General features: G+C 45.9%; 1 protein-coding gene across 9 annotated transcripts in view; it reads left to right on the forward strand.

Annotated features, from left to right (window-relative positions):
• LOC131696782 (spectrin alpha chain, non-erythrocytic 1-like) overlaps positions 1-20,047 on the forward strand; it is a 36,634-nt gene that overhangs the window by 268 nt on the left and 16,319 nt on the right. For 5 of the 9 annotated variants that reach the window (XM_058986836.1, XM_058986842.1, XM_058986837.1 and 2 more), the window contains exons 1-27: positions 2,412-2,459; positions 7,607-7,846; positions 8,147-8,272; positions 9,281-9,421; positions 9,785-9,931; positions 10,165-10,298; positions 10,419-10,563; positions 11,048-11,202; positions 11,546-11,681; positions 11,949-12,050; positions 12,318-12,455; positions 12,550-12,660; positions 12,867-12,944; positions 13,341-13,496; positions 13,660-13,864; positions 14,063-14,244; positions 14,442-14,685; positions 14,970-15,092; positions 15,556-15,773; positions 16,165-16,257; positions 16,512-16,646; positions 16,878-17,026; positions 17,450-17,509; positions 18,653-18,851; positions 19,277-19,390; positions 19,549-19,584; positions 19,804-19,839. In XM_058986836.1, the coding sequence (XP_058842819.1) occupies positions 2,427-2,459; positions 7,607-7,846; positions 8,147-8,272; positions 9,281-9,421; positions 9,785-9,931; positions 10,165-10,298; positions 10,419-10,563; positions 11,048-11,202; positions 11,546-11,681; positions 11,949-12,050; positions 12,318-12,455; positions 12,550-12,660; positions 12,867-12,944; positions 13,341-13,496; positions 13,660-13,864; positions 14,063-14,244; positions 14,442-14,685; positions 14,970-15,092; positions 15,556-15,773; positions 16,165-16,257; positions 16,512-16,646; positions 16,878-17,026; positions 17,450-17,509; positions 18,653-18,851; positions 19,277-19,390; positions 19,549-19,584; positions 19,804-19,839 (3,636 nt within the window). In that variant the 5' untranslated portion in view covers positions 2,412-2,426. Of the gene's footprint in view, positions 1-2,411; positions 2,460-7,606; positions 7,847-8,146; positions 8,273-9,280; positions 9,422-9,784; positions 9,932-10,164; positions 10,299-10,418; positions 10,564-11,047; positions 11,203-11,545; positions 11,682-11,948; positions 12,051-12,317; positions 12,456-12,549; positions 12,661-12,866; positions 12,945-13,340; positions 13,497-13,659; positions 13,865-14,062; positions 14,245-14,441; positions 14,686-14,969; positions 15,093-15,555; positions 15,774-16,164; positions 16,258-16,511; positions 16,647-16,877; positions 17,027-17,449; positions 17,510-18,652; positions 18,852-19,276; positions 19,391-19,548; positions 19,585-19,803; positions 19,840-20,047 lie in introns of those variants that run through there. The other 4 variants (XM_058986841.1, XM_058986844.1, XM_058986845.1 and 1 more) reach the window with 2 other exon arrangements.

Below are 20,047 nucleotides of genomic sequence, written 5' to 3' on the forward strand. Positions count from 1 at the left end.
TCACAGACTTGGTCCTGGGTGCCGCTTTTTAGAAAATTAAATGTAATATTTAGCTTATGTTGCTAAGTGAAAACAGAATATCTTTGTTTTTTCGTCTTTACTGATTTTCGTGTTGCAGCGACACACCCTTCCTCGCCTATTTTTTTATGTATTTTTTTTTAGCAGCTTTACCGATCATGTTTATAATGTTATAAGTACATAATCATCACGTTAAAATATGTACATGGAATTCAAAATAAAACCAACATGTATGTTTGTGTATGTAGTATATCACGGTATTTGGTTTGGTTGTTCGTTCGATGAATTCACCTGATTTTGTGAGCAAAATTACGAGCTACTTTTTTTTTTTTTTCCTTTGGAAGCTAGTGTGCATTCCTCTATTGAAATTGATAATGCTGTAGCTAAATTAATATATTGCAAAACAAAAAAAATAATCTTCGGTTCCTAAGAGTAAAGACTAAGGTTTTGTTTTCCGGTTGAAAATTGAAAGCTTGTTGTGAATGCTGCTGAATTTTCCAGCTGGAATTGGAAACGGAGGCTAGCTCGGGCGCACGGCAGACATGTTGTATTTATTTTTTCTAGAGCAAACAGGACCCGCCCAGCCTACTGGAATTTCATCAAATTCATGGATACGGCTTAGGGATATCGAGTTACTGTGAGAATGATGCTATAAAATGTCGATGAAGACTTACTTACACCGCCCATTGAAAAAATGCACTAGCCCGACGTCTGACCTGAGCGAATACATTGTGACCGGCGAACCTTGCTCAAGGCGCGCCGTTATAAACATGTAGTAGAGCAACCACTGCAAATGGCTGCCTTCTGTGCCAAACTGTCACTGTGACTTGTTTAACTGAGAAGCTGGCAAAGCTCACGTCCACTCACACGCCACAGTCACGGTTTAGCGTTGCGGGACTGATGGGAATAATGTCTGCGTATACAGAGTGCAGCAGCAGTCTCTCCAAGTAACACTAGAACATCAACCAGTTGAATAAGCCCTCTGCTTTAAGTTCATGGACTTCACGTATAAAATAAACTACATCTAAAATCTGTCGCGCATTTTTAAAATAGGTCTGTGTTGCCGTATAAATTACTGGGATATGTAAGGCCGCACCCTCCCCAACCCACGGCATGGTAGGGGCCCTTGATGGGAGCCCACAGCTGGGTCTGTCTGTATCGAGATTGGTGTGCGCATCAAGGCGAGCCTCTCCGGACCACACTCCTCTGATCTGGAATGTATGCAACGCCTCACCGAGTCACAAAGTCAATTCCTCACGGATCTGGTACTTCAGTGCCGTCTGATGACGAGCCTGATTATTATTATTATTATTATTATTTAAATTAGCGTTTTATTTTGCAGAGATGAGTTATAACGAGCATGTTTTCCGGTGTAATCATATCTCTATGTTTGCTTTATTCCCCTGCTCCTTGCTTTGTGAGGCTCTCTCTAGGACTCTGCTGGGGTCAAATCACAATATTGGGCTGAGCAGGCGCCCCCCCCCCTCCTTCCCCACCCCCCCAGTCCTTTACCTACACTTCTTATTCCTGGAGGGGGGGTGCTGATATGATTTCACCTTCATGGGTTAAAGCACAGCAACTTTATATAAAAAAAAAAACAAGGCAGCTGTGGGCCGTGACATTTTTTGGCACAGTTGGAGGTCTGCTAGTTAACCATTGCTAGTTAACAGTGCTGGAAGTGGCTGGGAAAACCATTTATATTCCAATCGCGTGCTGTTTAACTCTGGACTCTGGCATGTGGAAACTGCATCTCTCCCTCTCTTCCTCTGTCCGTGAGAGCTGGGCAGGACTGGACTGCTGAAACCTGCTGCCTCCGTTAACCCCGTCCAGCTGGCTTGTAAGGATGAGGTCTCTGTTCTGTGTGCATGGGGTCTCAAATCTGCATTGTATGCGTGTTCTCTTGTGAGATTAAGTTTTACTGGAATCGTCTTTGTGTTGAACTGTTTTTTTCCCAGCACTTTGGCCTGTGTTAAGCTTTGGTATTAATTGCCCCAGTCCTCCATACACACAGGCACACATCCTTAAAGTGCACATGCATGTAGTGTTTGTCATGCACTGAATGTGTTCTATAGGGTGATTTACAGTTTGGATTTTACTCCTACTGTACATGCCCAGAATGCATAAGAAGTGGCTTGTGAAGTAAACGCAGGAGTCCGAATGCTACGATGTGTAACTCTACAGCAACACAAAACTGACAGCTCATGCGTTTGCTATAAATGGATGATATTTTCAGTGGAGTATGTGCATTATTTTCCGATGTTGTGCATCTCTTTTGAGAAACTGCTTTGAATATTGCTTCCTATACATCATGTTGTGTTTTTAAACTGTTTATTTATTTTTATTGATGGTTTGTTTTTTTCCTTTAACAGTATTGTTGTACCCTATAGCCAGCTTCATCACCTGCTACCATGCAGTCCATGTTTCGTAAACCCAACCTGAAGGTATCATTCGTGTGTGTGTGTTTGAATTGAAATAGAGTGCATTATGAACGTTATATACATTACAAGAAGCGCTTTACTTTGGTTTCTAGTACCAAAAGGCCCCAGCACCCACCGTGTGTGTTTCCCAGGCGGAGCAGAGTCCTGACAGTGCATGGGCTGGGGGTGTGACTTGGCTGTGAGTGATTCTGCGCTGTCATTGCAGAGGCTCTGCGGCTAGCTTTGTTGCAGGAAGCTCTTGACATCTCTCTTGTTTTTCTATTCTTCCTGACTGTCCTGAGTTGCACATAGATAGTCGAAGGTCTGATATCGATGAAGCTCTTTGTTAAATAGCTTGCAGATTGCTCTATAGGTCTTGTGTGATTTTTGCACGCACGCCAAATGCATATAGCAGTCCTGCAAAGTGCAGTACTCCCGCTGCCTCTGTCTGATCTGTGTGAGATTTGACATTTTGGTTTTGATTTGAAATGATACCCTCCGTGTGCTAGTGCATGGGTTTGAATGGATGTGGGATTGCAGTGGGTATTCTGCCTTTTCTTCTTGAGTAACTTCTGATTTGCAGCCTCTAAATTCAGGTAACTAACTTCATATAATTTTGGTGTTAACTGTAATACATCGGTACTGCAGTACTTGTAGGTACCTCAGCATTTCAGGCTTGTACCATGGGTGTTATGGCTTTACTTGGCTGACTTCAAACTCCTTTCCAAACTGCTCTACAGTTCATGGAAACATCAGTACAGATACTATTACTGGTAGCTTTGCAAGTCCTAAAACTTCATCTATACTAGGGCTGTGATACTCCTTACTCTCATAAACTGACGATATTTTCAGTCCGGCAGCAAAAATATCAGCTCCCTGGATGAGAGGAAAATTCTCTTCCGATTGGCTTTTAAAAGTGCGGAAGTTAATTGCCATTGATTGGTACTCAGTTGTAAAGGTGAGGGAAGGACAGTATTTTTTGTTTGTGTTTTTTTTGTTTGGAAATCAACACATTAAGGAATGGATTAATTTTCTACCTGCTTTTAGTATTTTTTTTTTAAATAAATACTCAAAAGCAATTCCGAGTACCAGCACACCCCTAATCTGACTTGAAAGTGAAGTTACAAATACAATCTGACCCCTAGAGATAAAACCTTACCATGCCACGCAGAGCTAGGGTTAGCGAGCCCTGTTCCTGTGTGATCTGTGGCTGCAGCTGTGACCACTGAACGACTCCAACACACAAGAAAATAGCCTCGTATTTGTTTGCGGCTACCAACGGTGGTTTTGTAAACCCTACAAAAAAGTTTTTAGGTTCTGTATCTGGACTTCTGTTAAAGACACGTGTCGCAGTGATGTGCATAAGGTCTCTGACGTGCAGTGAAAGCCCATGCATTTGTTCTGGTCTGCACAGTGTTGCTCAGATTCTTGCTGTCGCAGTGACTGCACCCTGTCTCTTCAGACTTGCATCCTCTCTGTATTGAGCCGCCACACCCTTTGGACTGACTCGGAGCGAGACCGCACCCATTTCCTTAATATGCTACAGTAAACGCCAGCTGTGCGTTGCAAGCGAGTGTCACATTCTTAGAAACCTGGGCAGGGTGACGCAGCCACAGGCACGTTCTCTAGCTGTGTCCTTTTTGCACAGTATTTGACCTTTTGTTAGGTCAGATGTGGTTTTGGTGGATTATGTGGCTGTTCACTGATGCCGTCACACGGTGATTGGAGCCCTGTTTGAAACCAGCTCTCAAGGTAAAAAAAAGTCTGTACGTTTCCAATCCAAGAGGATAGACGACTACTTTACTTCAACGATATTTTCACTCATTTTTTGTTTTTGGTTCTTGAACTACGGAAGAACAAAAGGAATGGTCAGAAACTGTCCGATCAGTTCGTTTAGGCTATCCCATTCGCCATGGGACGGTATAAATTGTTTTTTAAACCGTGTAACAGCAATAGCCTGGTAACCCATTACACACACACGTTATTGCTCTACACAAGTTTGAACCCAGTTCCAGTGGTAAGAGACCCATTTAAACTACATCCAAGATGTGAAATGGTCACCAAGTTGCTCTTGCCTATGCTCGCTATCTCTCTTCCTTATTGCTCCACCTGTGCATTGCATAACTGCTCTGCAGTGATTTCATTACAAAGTGGAGGGTCTATAAATACCGCTGGTGGAATGTGTACTGTGCAGCTGAATCAGTATGGTGCGCTTCAGAAGAACAGCTCCTTATTGAAACATGTCTTGCGTTCTTGACTGGGGGGGGGTTAATAAAGTCTTGTTGGTTTAAGCTGTTGCAGTGGGTTCAGTTTGAACACCCTGTTTAAAGATGTTTATGGATGGTTAGGTGCTTGACTGGCAGGCACGTCGCTATCATGACTGCATTTCTGAGGGCTTTGAAGGGGGGAGTCTGTCTGGAGAACAGCCTTTTCACCCCGACTTCTTCCCTGAAGGAAACGGCGCGGTTATCGGATTAGTCGCGTATCCCTCCAGAAAGATGTATGCATGTCCTTCCAGACGTCTTGCTGCTGCCCATGGTGTCCCTACACCGCCTATTGACAATGTTATGGCAGGTGTTTTAACTGTTTTGTTCAACCCTTAATATCCTGAATTGATTCCATCACTATGAAAACAAATTGTTCATATGACTAATAACTTTGGATGGCTCCCTCACTGCCTCCCCAGTGTTTTATTGATTTACTGGTGGAGAGTGTGTTGGAGGCTGAGCTCCTCCCTGTGTTCTCTGCCTGGCTGGAAGCTTCTAGCTGCTGGCTGGCTGCTCTTTATCAGGCAGAGCCAGGCTGCAGAGGGAGTGGCTGTGCTCCACTGTGCTGTGACCTCTGATCGCTCGGAGTCAGCTGTACTGTCAGGTGCATACAGAATGGGGAGGTGCTGGAACCCAGGCAGCGTGCGAATGCACTTATCCGGGCCGGATCGATGTGTGTGTGTGGGGTGTCGTCAAGGAGTACAGTCAAGCTGTTTTGAATATAGCTCAGTATTGTGTTACTGAATACACTGCCTGGAGACTTTTGGTGCCTGCATAGTGACTGTACTATCCAATTAGATTCCATCCAGATATTCATTTGATTTCACATCCATCATTAGATTTCTCCAAGACTCTTCTCAAGCAGACCTGGGGTCATTTATAATCACAATTACAGCAGCACTGTTACAATTGCTATATTGTTCAATTACAGCTAGTTATAATTATGCATTACAATTGCACTAAAATGTAAAATAAGCAAATCCACATTAACAGGTTTATTCTAAATAACCCAGTAATAATCACAGGTGCAAATACAGAAACATGCTATATAAGAAATGGGGGTCACCAAAAGTGGTTGAAAATACAAGAATAATGATTGCATGACAAATGCGTGTTTGAACTGCAGTGGATCAGTTCTATGGTATTAGTTACCCAGGTGTGCCAGGGTTCAACTACGCGTCCAGTTCCATTGTGCAGTGAATTTCGACTTGCACCAGTGCAGTTGTGATTGATCCCAGGTCTGTTCTCAAGCCCGTGTTGCAATGGGATCGTCCCTGCTATTGAGTTTGTACGTGCTCTAGATGGCTTGGTAGTTGTGGCGCAGCACTGTGAAAGCGGAGCTAGTTCCTACTGCTTTTGGCCACACACAAACCAGCTGCTGTCAGCTGATCCACAGCGTGATAAAAGCCAGCACGTTACTGTGCTATCAAAACCCATTGCACAAAGGATCTCTCTATTCAGGGGACCCGTGTGAACAGGGGATGTTTTCTGTCTGCTTGGCTGGCTTATGTCAGTGTGCTGTTTGTGGGGAAGAAGTCCTTGAGGCAAATTGCATATTTACATGATGGTCGTCTTGGGGAGGAAAATCCTGGGAATATGAAGCTTGAAGGCTTTTTGAACTGTGAATCTTTCAGTTTGCAAGTGACATTTTATTAATACACGATTTCATTTTACATTTGTGGTTGTGATGGAAACAACAACTTCTACAGTTGCTGCCCCAAAGAAATACTTCGAGCCAAGCTTACTTTCATGACTTTATTTACAGCAGCCTGGAAATGTTCACAATCCCAGGTCGGTGAAATCCGTTGACGTGCTAAGCCCAGCGATCCTTGTTTTGTTATATTTTAACTGTTAGAATCCAGGTATTGTCAGAACATGCCGTTGCCCCCAGGGTTCACACCTGTCCAAGTGCCTTTACTGGTGGTGTGATTGGAGGAGCGTTTGCAGGCTGTCAACGTTTTCAGTGACGTGACATTTCTGGTTCTGCAACCTGATTGTAGCGGTTTCAAGAGGGGAGCTTCTGTTTTTTTTCGCTTTCGCAGTTTTAATCTTTAGTTTTTGAACACTAATAAATATATTTTTCATTGACTTTTTTTTTTTTTTTTTCACCCCATTGCTTTTATATGGCATTCTCGTACGAGGTCATCATGCATTTGCGTCTTCCACATGTCCCCATATAAGGAAGACTAGATTTTATTTTTATTTGTATCCGTCCTCCTATGAGGGTGCCGTGCGTGGAAGGGTCAAGGAGATCAAATACTTGTTCAGTTGAATAAAAACAATAACTTAGAATAAACTGTAAAAGGAGCTTTGGCTCTTTTTTGGGGGGTTCACAGTTTCCTCTGATTGCCTTTAAATGAGGGTGGGGGCTGCATCCTGCCTGGCAGACAAAAAGAAATAAAATAGGAACTCCCCACCCCCATTCTCATGTGTCTCCTCTCCTCATGCTGGATTGGCCTGCCTGCCTGCTGCTGGACTCCATTTGCTGGACTTATTGTTTAAACACTGTGGAATGCAGTGGATGGTGACTTCATTCACAGCTGGGTCTCTAATCTGACATCGGTGGCTGAAAAATGTGGGGGGGAGGAGTTGATAATACGCTGGAGATGTATCTAAATTGGGAAGTTAAGAGAGAACTGTGAAGGTTAAACAGGGCAAGAAAGAAATCTGGGTGGAGGAGAGGGAACGTTTGGATCATGTTACACGTTTATCTTACGGCGCACGTTGCTCTGTGAATCCAGTGAACTGTTTCAGCACTTAATTACTGTTCTTTAGTCCTGGCTTCCTATTTTAAGAGGGCTAGAGGACTGCATTGGAACTGCGTTGGCAGCAGTGTTTGTTTTTGTGCTGCTGCGCTGTGAACAAAGAGGGCTGTTTGACTGTAGCTGCCCTGTGTTTCCCTAGAGAATGGATACGAGCGGGGTGAAGGTGCTGGAGACAGCGGATGATATCCAGGAGAGGAGGCAGCAGGTGCTCGATCGCTACCTGCGCTTCAAGGAACTCTCCGGGCTGAGGAGGCAGAAGCTCGAGGACTCCTACCGCTTCCAGTTCTTCAGGCGCGACGCGGACGAGCTGGAGAAATGGATCCAGGAGAAGCTGCAGATCGCCTCCGATGAGAACTACAAGGACCCGACCAACCTGCAGGTGAGCAGCGGAGGGACATGCTGGGGGGTGAGGGTGGCGGTAGAGTGCGTCCATTCCTTTTTTTTGTGGTGAAACTTGGTAAGGACATTCTTTAGCGCGAGTTATTGAGAGTACCAGAATCTGTTTAATTACTGTAATTTCTTGACTTGATATTTAAGATCTGTTCCAGGCTGGCATTTTGTTTTGCTGTATACTGTGCATCGGTGGCCTCTGTCATTACATTACAGTTGTGTAATGAAGGTGGTGAGATGCAGGGCAAGCTGCTGCAGTTCTGATGGGGTGGTGTGTTGGGTTTTCCAGGGGAAGCTGCAGAAGCACCAGGCGTTCGAGGCTGAAGTCCAGGCCAACGCAGGCGCCATCGTCAAGCTGGACGAGACGGGGAACCAGATGATTACCGAGGGACACTTCTCATCCGACATCATCCGAGTAAGTCTTTACATCAACAGAGACGCAATGCAAAACACAACGCTGTGTGCAGAACAGAGGCTGTGAGGACTAGATTTATTTATGCACTGGAAATAACTTTTTTCTTTATTATTGTAAAGTTCACTGCTGCTGTTCAGTTTTTACATTGCGTATTCATAGGTCACAATATCTGGGACACTAAAAGTGTGCTTTGGACTATTTATAGACAATTCTAGCTGCTTTTATTAGTGCTGTGCCTTTTGGTACTTTGCAGCATGAGAATTGGAACTCAGTTTATTGAAATCGGCTTCTGCACCAAAACTGTTCCTACGCTAGCACAACTCATGCAAGCAGAATAAATTCTGTTAGATTTGAGATTTAGAATGAATCTTGCTTTTGCAGTAATTTTATAGAAGCCTCGTTGAGTAAGTGCAGCAGCATGTACTGTAAGGATGCCAGTTTGCTTGGTTTAGTAGTTGAGGACAGTAATGCACTGGGTATTGTGAATATCTGTTGGTTTGTAAAACCGAATCCTTTGTCTGGTTCAGTCCTTCACGCCCTACCGGACAGCCCAGCGACCCCAAGTAAAAACTGTCAATATCAGTAATTACTTGAAAGTAGGTGCCTGGTTGCTGTGGAAATCTCTTTTTGAGTGTCTCTTTATTTCCCTTTAACAGAGGTGGAAATAAGATCTGAGTGTTGTGCGTTGTGAATGTTCAGGGGGAACGTTAATGGAATCTAACTTGTCGTTTTCTTGTATGTTTCTGAAAAAAAGGTTTCCCCCTGACGATCACAAATCTATCATCAATTTTGTATTTGTCTACCATTTCTGGAATTTTAAATTTGTCAGCCTAAAACCTGCAATGGGTGAAACTGTTAGGCAGTAGGCGTCTCTGTTTCCTAAACGTTGGCTTTTACACGTGTGCGTGCTTCATGTAGCCAGCATGCCTGTGAAGTTGTGCGCGGGAGTGCCCTGTGTGTGTGTTTTTTAAAGCCAGTCTCTAAGTGCTGCCGCTGGTTTTCTTCCAGACCCGTCTGGAGGAGCTTCATCGGCTCTGGGAGCTGCTGCTGCAGAAGACTAAGGAGAAGGGTGTGCGGCTGCTGCAGGCACAGAAGCTGGTTCAGTACCTGCGCGAGTGCGAGGACACCATGGACTGGATCAATGACAAGGTACGGCCCTCGGACCAGCAGCCGCGAGGGGGCTGCACACGCGCCTCTCAATCCACTACGGAGGTCATTGTGTGCATGAAAGAGCAGGGAAAACCAACTGAAATTTATCAGTTGCTTGTTTTTAAGTTCTGCAGCAGTTCAAAGGACATGCTTATTTTTGTATTGTTTAGTTAGTTATTCACTGCTGGTTTCGCAGCCCATGATTTACCACTGATCCTGCACTATCTAAGTAAGCCAAGCTAATCAGGTCAGTGAAACCTTTTTGTTCAGTTAGCTATATATTCACTAGATATCCAGTTAAGAATGTTTGTTCGTTTTTGTTGTAGTAATCTCTCGCTCTCTGGTGTCTGTTGTGCCCCCCAGGAAGCGATCGTGACCTCGGAGGAGCTGGGCCTGGATCTGGAGCATGTGGAGGTCCTGCAGAAGAAATTTGAGGAGTTCCAGACAGACCTGGCTGCACACGAGGAGCGGGTCAACGACGTGAACCAGCTCGCCGGGAAACTCACGCAGGTACCTCTGATCAAGTCGGGGAAGGGGGGGAAGGAAGCCATGGCCCTTTTAGGGTCAAATGAAAACCTGCTCGGAACCTCGGAACAAAGTATTGCAATGGAATGAACTGCAAAAGCCAAGGTTGCCTACTGCAGGGTCAGATCGGGTGTAGAAAATAAAGAAGAGCTATGTTATAAAGTCAAATGCCAATTGCAGCTGTGTTTAACCTTGTTCCTCCCCTCTCCCCTGGACAGGAGAGCCACCCAGAGGCAGAGCTGATCGTCCGCAAGCAGGACGAGGTGAACGCAGCCTGGCAGCGCCTCAAGGGCCTGGCCCTCCAGAGGCAGGGCAAGCTGTTTGGGGCTGCAGAGGTGCAGCGCTTCAACAGGTAGAGCACCAGCTTCACAACGCCTTCTCTAGGGGAGCAGCATGGGCAGAATCGACCGGAACAGAGTGATTTCAGTACACGGGCAAAGAACGGCAACATTGTATTTTCTTTTTAATGCAGGGATGTAGACGAAACAATCAGCTGGATCAAGGAGAAGGAGCAGCTGATGGCTTCAGATGATTTTGGGCGCGACCTGGCAAGCGTCCAGGCGCTGCTCCGCAAGCACGAGGGGCTGGAGAGGGACCTGGCTGCACTGGAGGACAAGGTCTGCGACCATTGAGTTTTAAAATGCCAGGCTGCTCAAAGCAAACCTCCCCACTGATCTACAGAGACTTCATTATTTTTATCAGGATTTATTAATTACAATTTGAACACTTCAAGATCTACTGGTGGTGCACAGGTTATAGTGATCCCTTGTTTTTGTAAAGCAGTGGTTGGGATCCACACTTCACATTTTGTAATAGACAGAGAGAAGGAGAGGTAATGGCTTTTATCGGACTAACCTAAACAATAATTAATCGCAAGCTTTCAAGACCTCTGAGGTCTCTTCTGCATTGTTTAGTCTAATTAAAAGGTACTGCCTCTCTTGTCGTCGATCATCTCTATGCCTTTATGGGTGAGGGATTTACTTCACAAACCTGTTGTATATAACCAGTACTGTGCATGGTCGCTGCACGCGGCACACTACTTTGTAAAGCTATGCCCGTGGTTCCTTGGGGTGAGCTGGGATCTTACTCTTGTCCCTGCAGGTGAATACTCTCGGCGGCGAGGCTGACCGGCTGCAGCAGACCCACCCGCAGAACGCGACCCAGATCCACTTGAAACGGGACGAGCTCATCACCAACTGGGAGCAAATCCGCACCCTGGCCGCTGAGAGACACGCCCGCCTCAATGACTCCTACAGGTGAGGCAGAGCTGTGGCAGCCCCTCCCTAAGCTGGGGCCGGTCCTTTTACAAGAGCTGCTAATTGAGCTTGCAAGCACAGCTTACGTCTTGTCAGTGGGGATTGGGGGAGTATCCTGCAAATTTGTATAGGTTTGACATTGCGTGCGATACAAATGGTCACAGATGAGAAAGCACAGTTTTTATATTCATTTTTGTAGTAACGTATTTTTAAATAGTGACCAGTACAAGAAATTATGATGCACAGGAAGGGGGATAGTATGTTAAAATGTGTTTTATCATAAAGGACCTGCACAGCTTATGAATCCCGTGTGACTCTCTCTCTCTCTGCTGTTTGTTCTCAGGCTGCAGCGTTTCCTGGCTGACTTCCGCGACCTCACCAGCTGGGTGACGGAGATGAAGGCTCTCATCAACGCTGACGAGCTGGCCAACGATGTGGCCGGAGCCGAAGCCTTGCTGGACCGGCACCAGGAGCACAAGGTACTGGAGGAGGGGTAACGAAGTCACGTCCCCATTGCAGCCCGTTAGCAGCTGCGTGTCACACTCGGAATGTCAGTGACACAGCATTCTAAAACGTTCAAAGCACATGTTCTAAAAACTGCACACATAGCAGAAGCAGCTTTTATTTCCTAGACCTGCTAAATCGGTTGGCTTTCATCAGGTGTTAATTATTGATTTAATTAAATAACAGCTAGTCCCTTGGTTTTAGATGGTTTGTTTTTTATAAAGCCTCTGTATTCTCTGCAGGGAGAGATCGATGCCCATGAAGACAGCTTCAAGTCCACAGACGAAGCCGGCCAGGCCCTCCTCTCTACGGGACACTATGCCTCTGACGAGGTCCGAGAGAAGGTGAGCCAGCCAGCAGATCAGTGGCATGAAACAAATGCACAGCCCGACCTCCTTCCAGCAACTGGTTTGTTCTTGAGTGAAGCAGATCAATATTCTGGCTAGTGCCTGAGTTGGTGCACACTTGCAGAAACAATTGTCTAATTATTTTATATTGGTAAATGTCATGTTTCGTTTTAATATTTTTCTCTTCCAATACCCGAGTAAATTCTTTGGTTCGTGCTTGATTTTACCGGTGTTGGATCACTGTGTGTGTCTGTCTCTCTGCAGCTGCGTGTGCTGGAGGAGGAGAGGTCCTCCCTGCTGGAGCTGTGGGAGCTGCGCAGGCAGCAGTACGAGCAGTGCATGGACCTGCAGCTCTTCTACAGGGACACAGAACAGGTGGACAACTGGATGAGCAAGCAGGAGGTACCTTTGTTTTAAAAACACTTTTTTGTTCATTTTTACATACAGTATTTAAGTACGTCGTTGGTTAATATATTACCCCCCCCACCCCCCCCAGGCTTTCCTGCTGAACGAGGACCTGGGTGACTCTCTGGACAGCGTGGAGGCGCTGCTGAAGAAACACGAGGATTTCGAGAAGTCTCTCAGCGCCCAGGAGGAGAAGATCACGGTGAGAGAACTTCGAATTGCTTTCCTAATTCATCCAGGAGGTAGTTTTTTATATCTGTATCTGATTAACCCGGTGACTTTATTACTTGGGGCTCAGTTTTTGAGGTTAGTGCTTGGTTTTATAAAATCAGTAATTGCATACAGTTTTCAATTTCCATGTGGCATTGACCCCGTACAAGAATTAACACGTTTTTATTCCATTCTTAGGCTCTGGATGAATTTGCCACCAAACTAATTCAGAATAACCACTACGCAAAGGAAGATGTTGCTACTCGCAGAGATGCTGTAAGTATTCAATACTTTTAATGTCTACAATAAAGTGCTGTGCGCCTTTTAGAAAGCTTTTGCGTTTTTATATCCACTTCAGTCATCATGTGCACAATTATACCACATTAAGTTTCCTATCCTATAACTATTTGATATTGCACATATGTTTTTTTTTCAAAGTGATGGCAGGGCTACTCCATAGAGTTCACACAAACTGTTTTAAAACAGAGACGGTATTTATTCTGCGTCTGAGAAACACACTTTGTAAGGTTCCTGATGTTATGCATGTAACCCTGTGTGCATTTCTCTATTGCACATAAGTCTATGTTTTAGTCCTTGGTAAGTAATATAGTTGCAGCCAGCAAAGTAGTGAATGAAGCGGATTTGTTTTGTTCTTTTCCCTTCTCTGTGCAGCTGCTGAGCCGTCGCAATGCCCTGCATGAGCGAGCCCAGCACCGCCGCGCTGCTCTCGAGGACTCCTTCCATCTGCAGCAGTTCTTCCGGGACTCGGACGAGCTCAAGAGCTGGATCAACGAGAAAATGAAAACTGCCTCCGACGAGGCTTACAAGGCAAGGACCCGTTGTCTCTCTCATTTCCATTTCAAAAGATAGAAAGGGTAGAGACCCTGTTTATTGTTAATCACACATCCTACCTGAACTGAGTGTTTGTCCATCCTGAACACTTGCCAGTTTATACTTGCCAGTGCTTTTATTTTATTTTTATTTTCTTTAGGACCCATCTAACCTCCAAGGCAAAGTGCAGAAACACCAGGCCTTCGAGGCTGAGCTCTCAGCCAATCAGAGTCGCATCGACGCCCTCCAGAAGGCGGGCCAGGAGCTCTTGAATGACAAGCACTACGCCGCGGAAGAGGTGTCCGAGCGCATGGATGAGGTCGGCTCCCTCTGGAAGAGACTGCTGGAGGCTACGGAGTTCAAAGGTGAGCCCAGGGGTCCTGGAAGGGAGACGGGGAAGGTTTGACACCAGATCCTAAGACCAGTAATTTAGCTCCGCAAGAAACTGAAGGCATTTCGGGAAGGGTCCGATTTAAAGACCAAGGGATGGGTGTTATCGAACGATCTCGGTTTGACTTCCTTTGTAACCCCCATGGTGGTATTTTTTAACCCCCGTCATTCAGGTATTAAGCTGCGTGAGGCCAACCAGCAGCAGCAGTTCAACCGCAACGTGGAGGACATCGAGCTGTGGCTGTACGAGGTGGAAGGGCACCTGTCCTCCGATGACTACGGGAAAGACCTGACCAGCGTGCAGAACCTGCAGAAGAAGCACGCTCTGCTGGAGGCTGACATCGCCGCTCACCAGGTAAGGAGCTGCTGCCTTCAACCACATGATGAATTCCCTCATTCGGAGAGGAAGTTATGTGTGTTTTACATTAACATGTAGAGAACTGTGTGGCCGATTTTGTGATGAAACTTGCTAAGGGCATTCTTTTAGATCAAGATTATTGAGTCTGTCTGAATCCAGTTTGTGTGTGGTTTTTTTTTTTTTTTTTTTTTTAGGACCGTATTGACGGCATCACCATCCAGGCCCGACAGTTCCAGGAGGCCGGACACTTTGACGTTGACAACATCCGTAAGAAGCAGGAGGCGCTGATGACTCGCTACGAGGCCCTGAAGGACCCCATGGTGGCCCGCAAGCAGAAGCTGTCCGACTCCCTGCGGCTGCAGCAGCTCTTCAGAGACGTGGAGGACGAGGAGACCTGGATCAGAGAGAAGGAGCCCATCGCAGCCTCCACCAACAGGGGTCAGTGTTGTGCGCGACTCCCTCAGGACTGCCTTGCTATAGCACAATGTGGGCAGTCTTTTTTTATAGTGGAATTCAAAGTATCTGTATTAAAACTAGCAAAGAAACTGTTCCTGGCAAGGATGTAACGCTTCCTTCTTGTGATTGTGTGTTCCTGCTAGTTTCTATACTGTTAGACCTGTCAGCCCTTTGCAGTAGGCAAAATGTCAGAGCCACGGTACAGCAAGGGCACAGCTGACCTACTTTTGAAATGTATTGCTATTTTTTTTATTTTATTTTTTCAGGCAAAGATCTCATTGGTGTCCAGAATCTTCTGAAGAAGCACCAGGCTCTGCAGGCTGAGATCGCCGGACACGAGCCTCGGATCAAAGCCGTCTCCCAGAAGGGACAGGCCATGGTCGAGGAGGGTAAGTGCACATAACCTTTAAATGCACGCACACACGCAGACAAGCCTGCGCACAGATCATCGTGCAAGATCATTAACATCACCAGTGAAAATGGACAACTCCTGTTAATCATTTCCTAATAAATAAAATGAGTCAAAAACTGTAAAGGATGTGCTTTACTTGGTATACCAGAGAAAATACAAGGGGGGTGGAAATAAGACTCCCATTGCATAGCAGTTTGATCCATTCCTTCTTTTTTACAATGAGTTTAGTAAGACGCCTGAGCTTGTTGCCTATAAACTGCAGCTAATCAAGCTCAACTTCAAAAACCTATAATGGGTGAATCTGCTATGCAGTAGTCTTATTTCATCCCTGTAATACACTCATTGAACTGGACAGGGTGTAATATATTAATTGGCGCGGCCTCCTGCAGGCTCTTTATTGTCCCCTGACCTTCTGTCTCCGTCTCTGCCCTGGTCTCCAGGACACTTTGCCGGGGACGAGGTGAAGGTGAAGCTGAGCGAGCTGAACAGCCGCTGGGAGACCCTGAAGGGGAAGGCGTCCCAGCGCCGGCAGGACCTGGAGGACTCCCTGCAGGCTCAGCAGTACTTTGCGGACGCCAACGAGGCCGAGTCCTGGATGAGGGAGAAGGAGCCAATCGTGGGCAGCCCGGACTACGGCAAGGATGAGGACTCTGCAGAGGCGAGTGCTGGAGATGATGCCGAGATAGGCTGCATGTCCACCACATGAAGGCAGATGAGACTGTATAGCCACTCCATGCAAGGGCAGGGTAGCTTTACTATGAGAGGGCTGTCTGGCTGGCTGGCATCTCTGAGTCGGTTCAGATCCGATTGTATCTTCTATAGTATTTTTATTTAGCTATATGTTATATAAAACGGTGAAGCTAATTTTAAATGTTAGGTTTCCATCTGGTACAGCGATGGAAATAAGACTCCGATTGCATAGCCGTTTTACTACGAGCTTGATTAGCCACATTGTATAGGTAACAAGCTCAGGTGTGTCTTATTAAACTCGGAAGTAAGATGGACCATCTTGAAGGTCTTGGTGGTTAACTTTTTGTTCTGCTTTCTAGGCTCTGTTGAAGAAGCACGAAGCCCTGATGTCTGATCTGAGCGCTTATGGAAGCAGCATTCAAGCCCTGAGAGAGCAGGCACAGTCTTGCAGGGTAAGCGCAAGGGTTCAGTATTGTACCTGTTACATCAGCCTTTGTCTCTGAGCATAAACCTATACAAGGGGTGCAGAGTCGCCTCGTTGGGATTGAGCACTGTTCTTTTTGCATCGTTTTCACTCTAGGCTTGTCTGTGTTGCTTGATCCATACTGCAGACGGACATTAACAAAAGGGAAATCTGTATTCCAGAGCTAACCTGTTTTATCAATACCAATAAGGCCATGCACGTTCTCTTTCTCCACGGTTACAGCAACAAGTGGCCCCCACGGATGACGAGACTGGCAAGGAGCTGGTCCTGGCTCTGTATGATTACCAGGAGAAGAGCCCTCGCGAAGTCACCATGAAGAAGGGAGACATCCTGACTCTGCTCAACAGCACCAACAAGGTACAGCCAGCGATGTTCAAGCACCGATTTATTCACTCCCGATGCCAGTAGTGTGGCACTTCACATTATTGTGTATCTGGTTTGCTTGTGTTTTTATTCCCCTCCCGTCCCTGACTGTCAGACCAGAGGCATACCCATCTTATTAATTTCACCAACCCTGTCGAGTAGATATCCTGGCAGTCTCTGCCTCCCTTATTGCTGGTTGACGTCTTGCTTGTCTGTCCGCTGCAGGACTGGTGGAAGGTGGAGGTGAACGACCGCCAGGGCTTCGTTCCTGCTGCCTATGTGAAGAAGCTGGACCCGACCCAGTCCGCCTCCCGGGAGAACCTGCTGGAGGAGCAGGGCAGCATCTCCGTGCGGCAGGAGCAGATCGACAGCCAGTAAGAGAAGCACATCGAATGCATTGCTTTGTTGCTCCAGTGCTGGTATAAAATCAGTATACTTGTAGTGCTGCAGTACCAGCTTATTCGTATTTTAAATGTAGTATTAATTTGAATGAACCCTTGGTTTGTCTGCATATATATGTGTAGCATTCAGAGTTTCTTGGTTTGTCTGCATTTTCTAAATCGTTTCGCACTTTTACTTCAACCTGAAAATCCAAGTTGAAACATCTGACAGGGAACTGTGTTTTCTCACTCTTTAACTAACCTAACCTGTGCACAGCTGCAGTAATGTGCCGTCTCTTGCCTCTACTGCACAGCTAACCTGCCTTGATTTCCTGACCTCGGCTTCTAATGATTCGTTTTTAACAACTAACATCTGCATGCCTTTGGTGTGCCTCCCTCTACTGTCTGTCTGTGCAGGGCTCTGGTTACTAAGGAGGCCGGCAGCGTTTCCCTCCGTATGAAACAGGTGGAGGAACTGTGAGTAGGGCCTGATCGTTTCTCACGTCGTGCAGGGTCTCTCTGACACGATCTCTCGGCTCATGCCCTCCCTTCTCTCCTGCATTCTCCATTAGGAACATTTCACAGCTGCTTCTATTGAGAACCGGATAGAAGCAATCCACTGCTCACCTGTGTGTGTGTGTTTTGTGTCTCTGTCTTTTTACACATTTTATGGGGGTATGAATTAATTAGCAAGCATCCTGTTAAATAAAGGAGGGGCTTGTGTTTGTTATGTGGGTGTTTGTGTGCATGCATGTTTGTATTACTATTACTAAAAACAGTCCATAACACTAGTACTGAGCAATGTGTCCAGCTTCACTAAATCTAAACTCTAGAAAGCAAAGTTTAAATTTAAAAGGGATGTTGCTAAGCTGCTATTATGACCGAATGGCTGTGAATCGGTAGGGTTTAATGGATGCGTTTGCAGTTCGTGTGAATTGTCATGCCTGCATGACAAGTGGTTTACCTTAAACTCTGTACATCTCCCATGAAATGGAACAAGATATTTTTCCCCCATCTTCATTGTCATTCATTCATCCATTGCCTGGATTTGTTTTGTAGTTTGTGTTGTATATTGGTGGTCGTGTAGCTGATCCTGTGCTGAATGTTACTGTCTTGTGTTTTGGGGACACTTTTTTGGGGGGGGTGGGAGGGTAATACAAATATACATCCATCTATATTTTGTATACAATGGTCTTAACTTTCCCAAACCTAAACATGTAGGGGAATTTAACCTTTCTTGTAAGGATGAAAGTCTAGATTTAATATTGGATTTGATATTTTCATTTGGTGTTCTTTTAAGATTTACCCTGCCCTAGAAATACCCCAGGTGCAACACCTTTTTGTGTTCATTTTGCAATCGGAACTAACCGTCTAGATGTTGGGAGCCTGTGTGCTCCAGATTCTCTGAGCCTTTTTATTTTTCAATGCTTTACTCACATCCCCGTGTTCTTTGGAAAGAACATGCATGCTCAAAGGCCTCCCCCCTCCTCCCCAGCATGGGGACAGGAGGGTCTGAGTCTCCTTTCTGGAAATGAGCATGCATGTTTATGAAGGTCTTTGTGTCTGGTCTCTGTCTCTTGGAGCGAGTGCTGATTGCCTGTGTACGCTAACCTAACCCAGGTACGGCTCCCTGCTGGAGATGGGAGAGAAGCGCAAGGACATGCTGGAGAAGAGCTGCAAGAAGTTCATGCTGTTCCGCGAAGCCAGTGAGCTGCAGCAGTGGATCAACGAGAAGGAGGGGACGCTCACCAACGAGGAGATGGGGTCCGACCTGGAGCAGGTGGAGGTCCTGCAGAAGAAATTTGACGACTTCCAGAAGGTAAAGCGTCCGGAACTTCAAAATGAGTCAAGCAGCCTAAGTGACAACAATGTCAGCTAGTGCTTCCAGTACAAAGCGTGCTGAAGACGGCACTTGCTTGACTTGACTTAAGTTTCTTGTAGTTTTCCTAACCTGTGTTCTGCCATACAAGAAGAATGCAAGTGCTAGTGAAATTACAGGGCAAGCAGAAGACACGACCACACCGGCTTATAACTGGCTCTGCAGTCTAAAGGGCAGCCTTGCAATGAAGAAGCGCTCTGTGTGTGCCCCAGGTTTACACGTGTTGTAGGAAATGTACAAATGCATTTCTTTCTAGTAATGTATTCTCCTTAATCAGTATTTCTATATCAACAATGAAAGATGCATAGTGGGAAAGGCATGAGGTTAAGCATCAACCCCCCCCCCCCCCCTCTTTCTTTCTGCAGGATCTCAAAGCTAATGAATCCCGGCTGAGGGACATCAACAAGGTGGCCAATGAGCTGGAGTCCGAGGGGCTGATGACAGAGGAAGCTCCAGAGGTGGCATTGGCTCAGACACAGGTATGGGGCTTTCTAGCAAAAGCACTCTGGACTGTAACAAACGTGGGGGCAGTGGCTCTGGCTAGTCTGTCGGGTGGCTGCGTATTAGGCAAGGAGGGTTTTGAACTGCTTCGAGGGAAGCTGGTGTGTTTTTTAAACGTGCTGTTTTCTCCCTACAGCAGGTTATGTTGGGTTCCGCACCTGGAGTCTCGCAGGTAGGACTTGCTTTCATATTACTTTTGTATTCCGATCTAAAACGGATCTTTTGTAGATCAAATAAAACATTTTGTATTTAATGTAAACGGTACTATTTGTATTTATTTTAGGATATTAAACTGATTTTAGAACATTCACTGTTCATTGATATTTTGCTAACGGTGTTTTGCAGAGCATTTTAAATGTAATACAGTAATGGCTGCTAATTTTAATTACAGGATGAAGCCGACTCTAAAAACACTTCTCCCTGGAAGGTAAGTTGGTCCAGTCCTTCAACCTCACAGCACTGGGAAACCCCAATAATAAACCAACTTCAGCATCCCATTCCTCCATACCACTGCACTGCAACCCAGCTCCCATCCAAGTCATGCATGTCCCTCTACATGCAGCGTGTCCCGCAGGGACGAGAGTGCTGTGCCTTCCCTAGGGGTCGAAGTAGAGAACGTTGATCACAACTAAAAT

This window comes from Acipenser ruthenus, chromosome 15 (assembly GCF_902713425.1).
Source record: "Acipenser ruthenus chromosome 15, fAciRut3.2 maternal haplotype, whole genome shotgun sequence".
NCBI lineage: Eukaryota > Metazoa > Chordata > Actinopteri > Acipenseriformes > Acipenseridae > Acipenser > Acipenser ruthenus.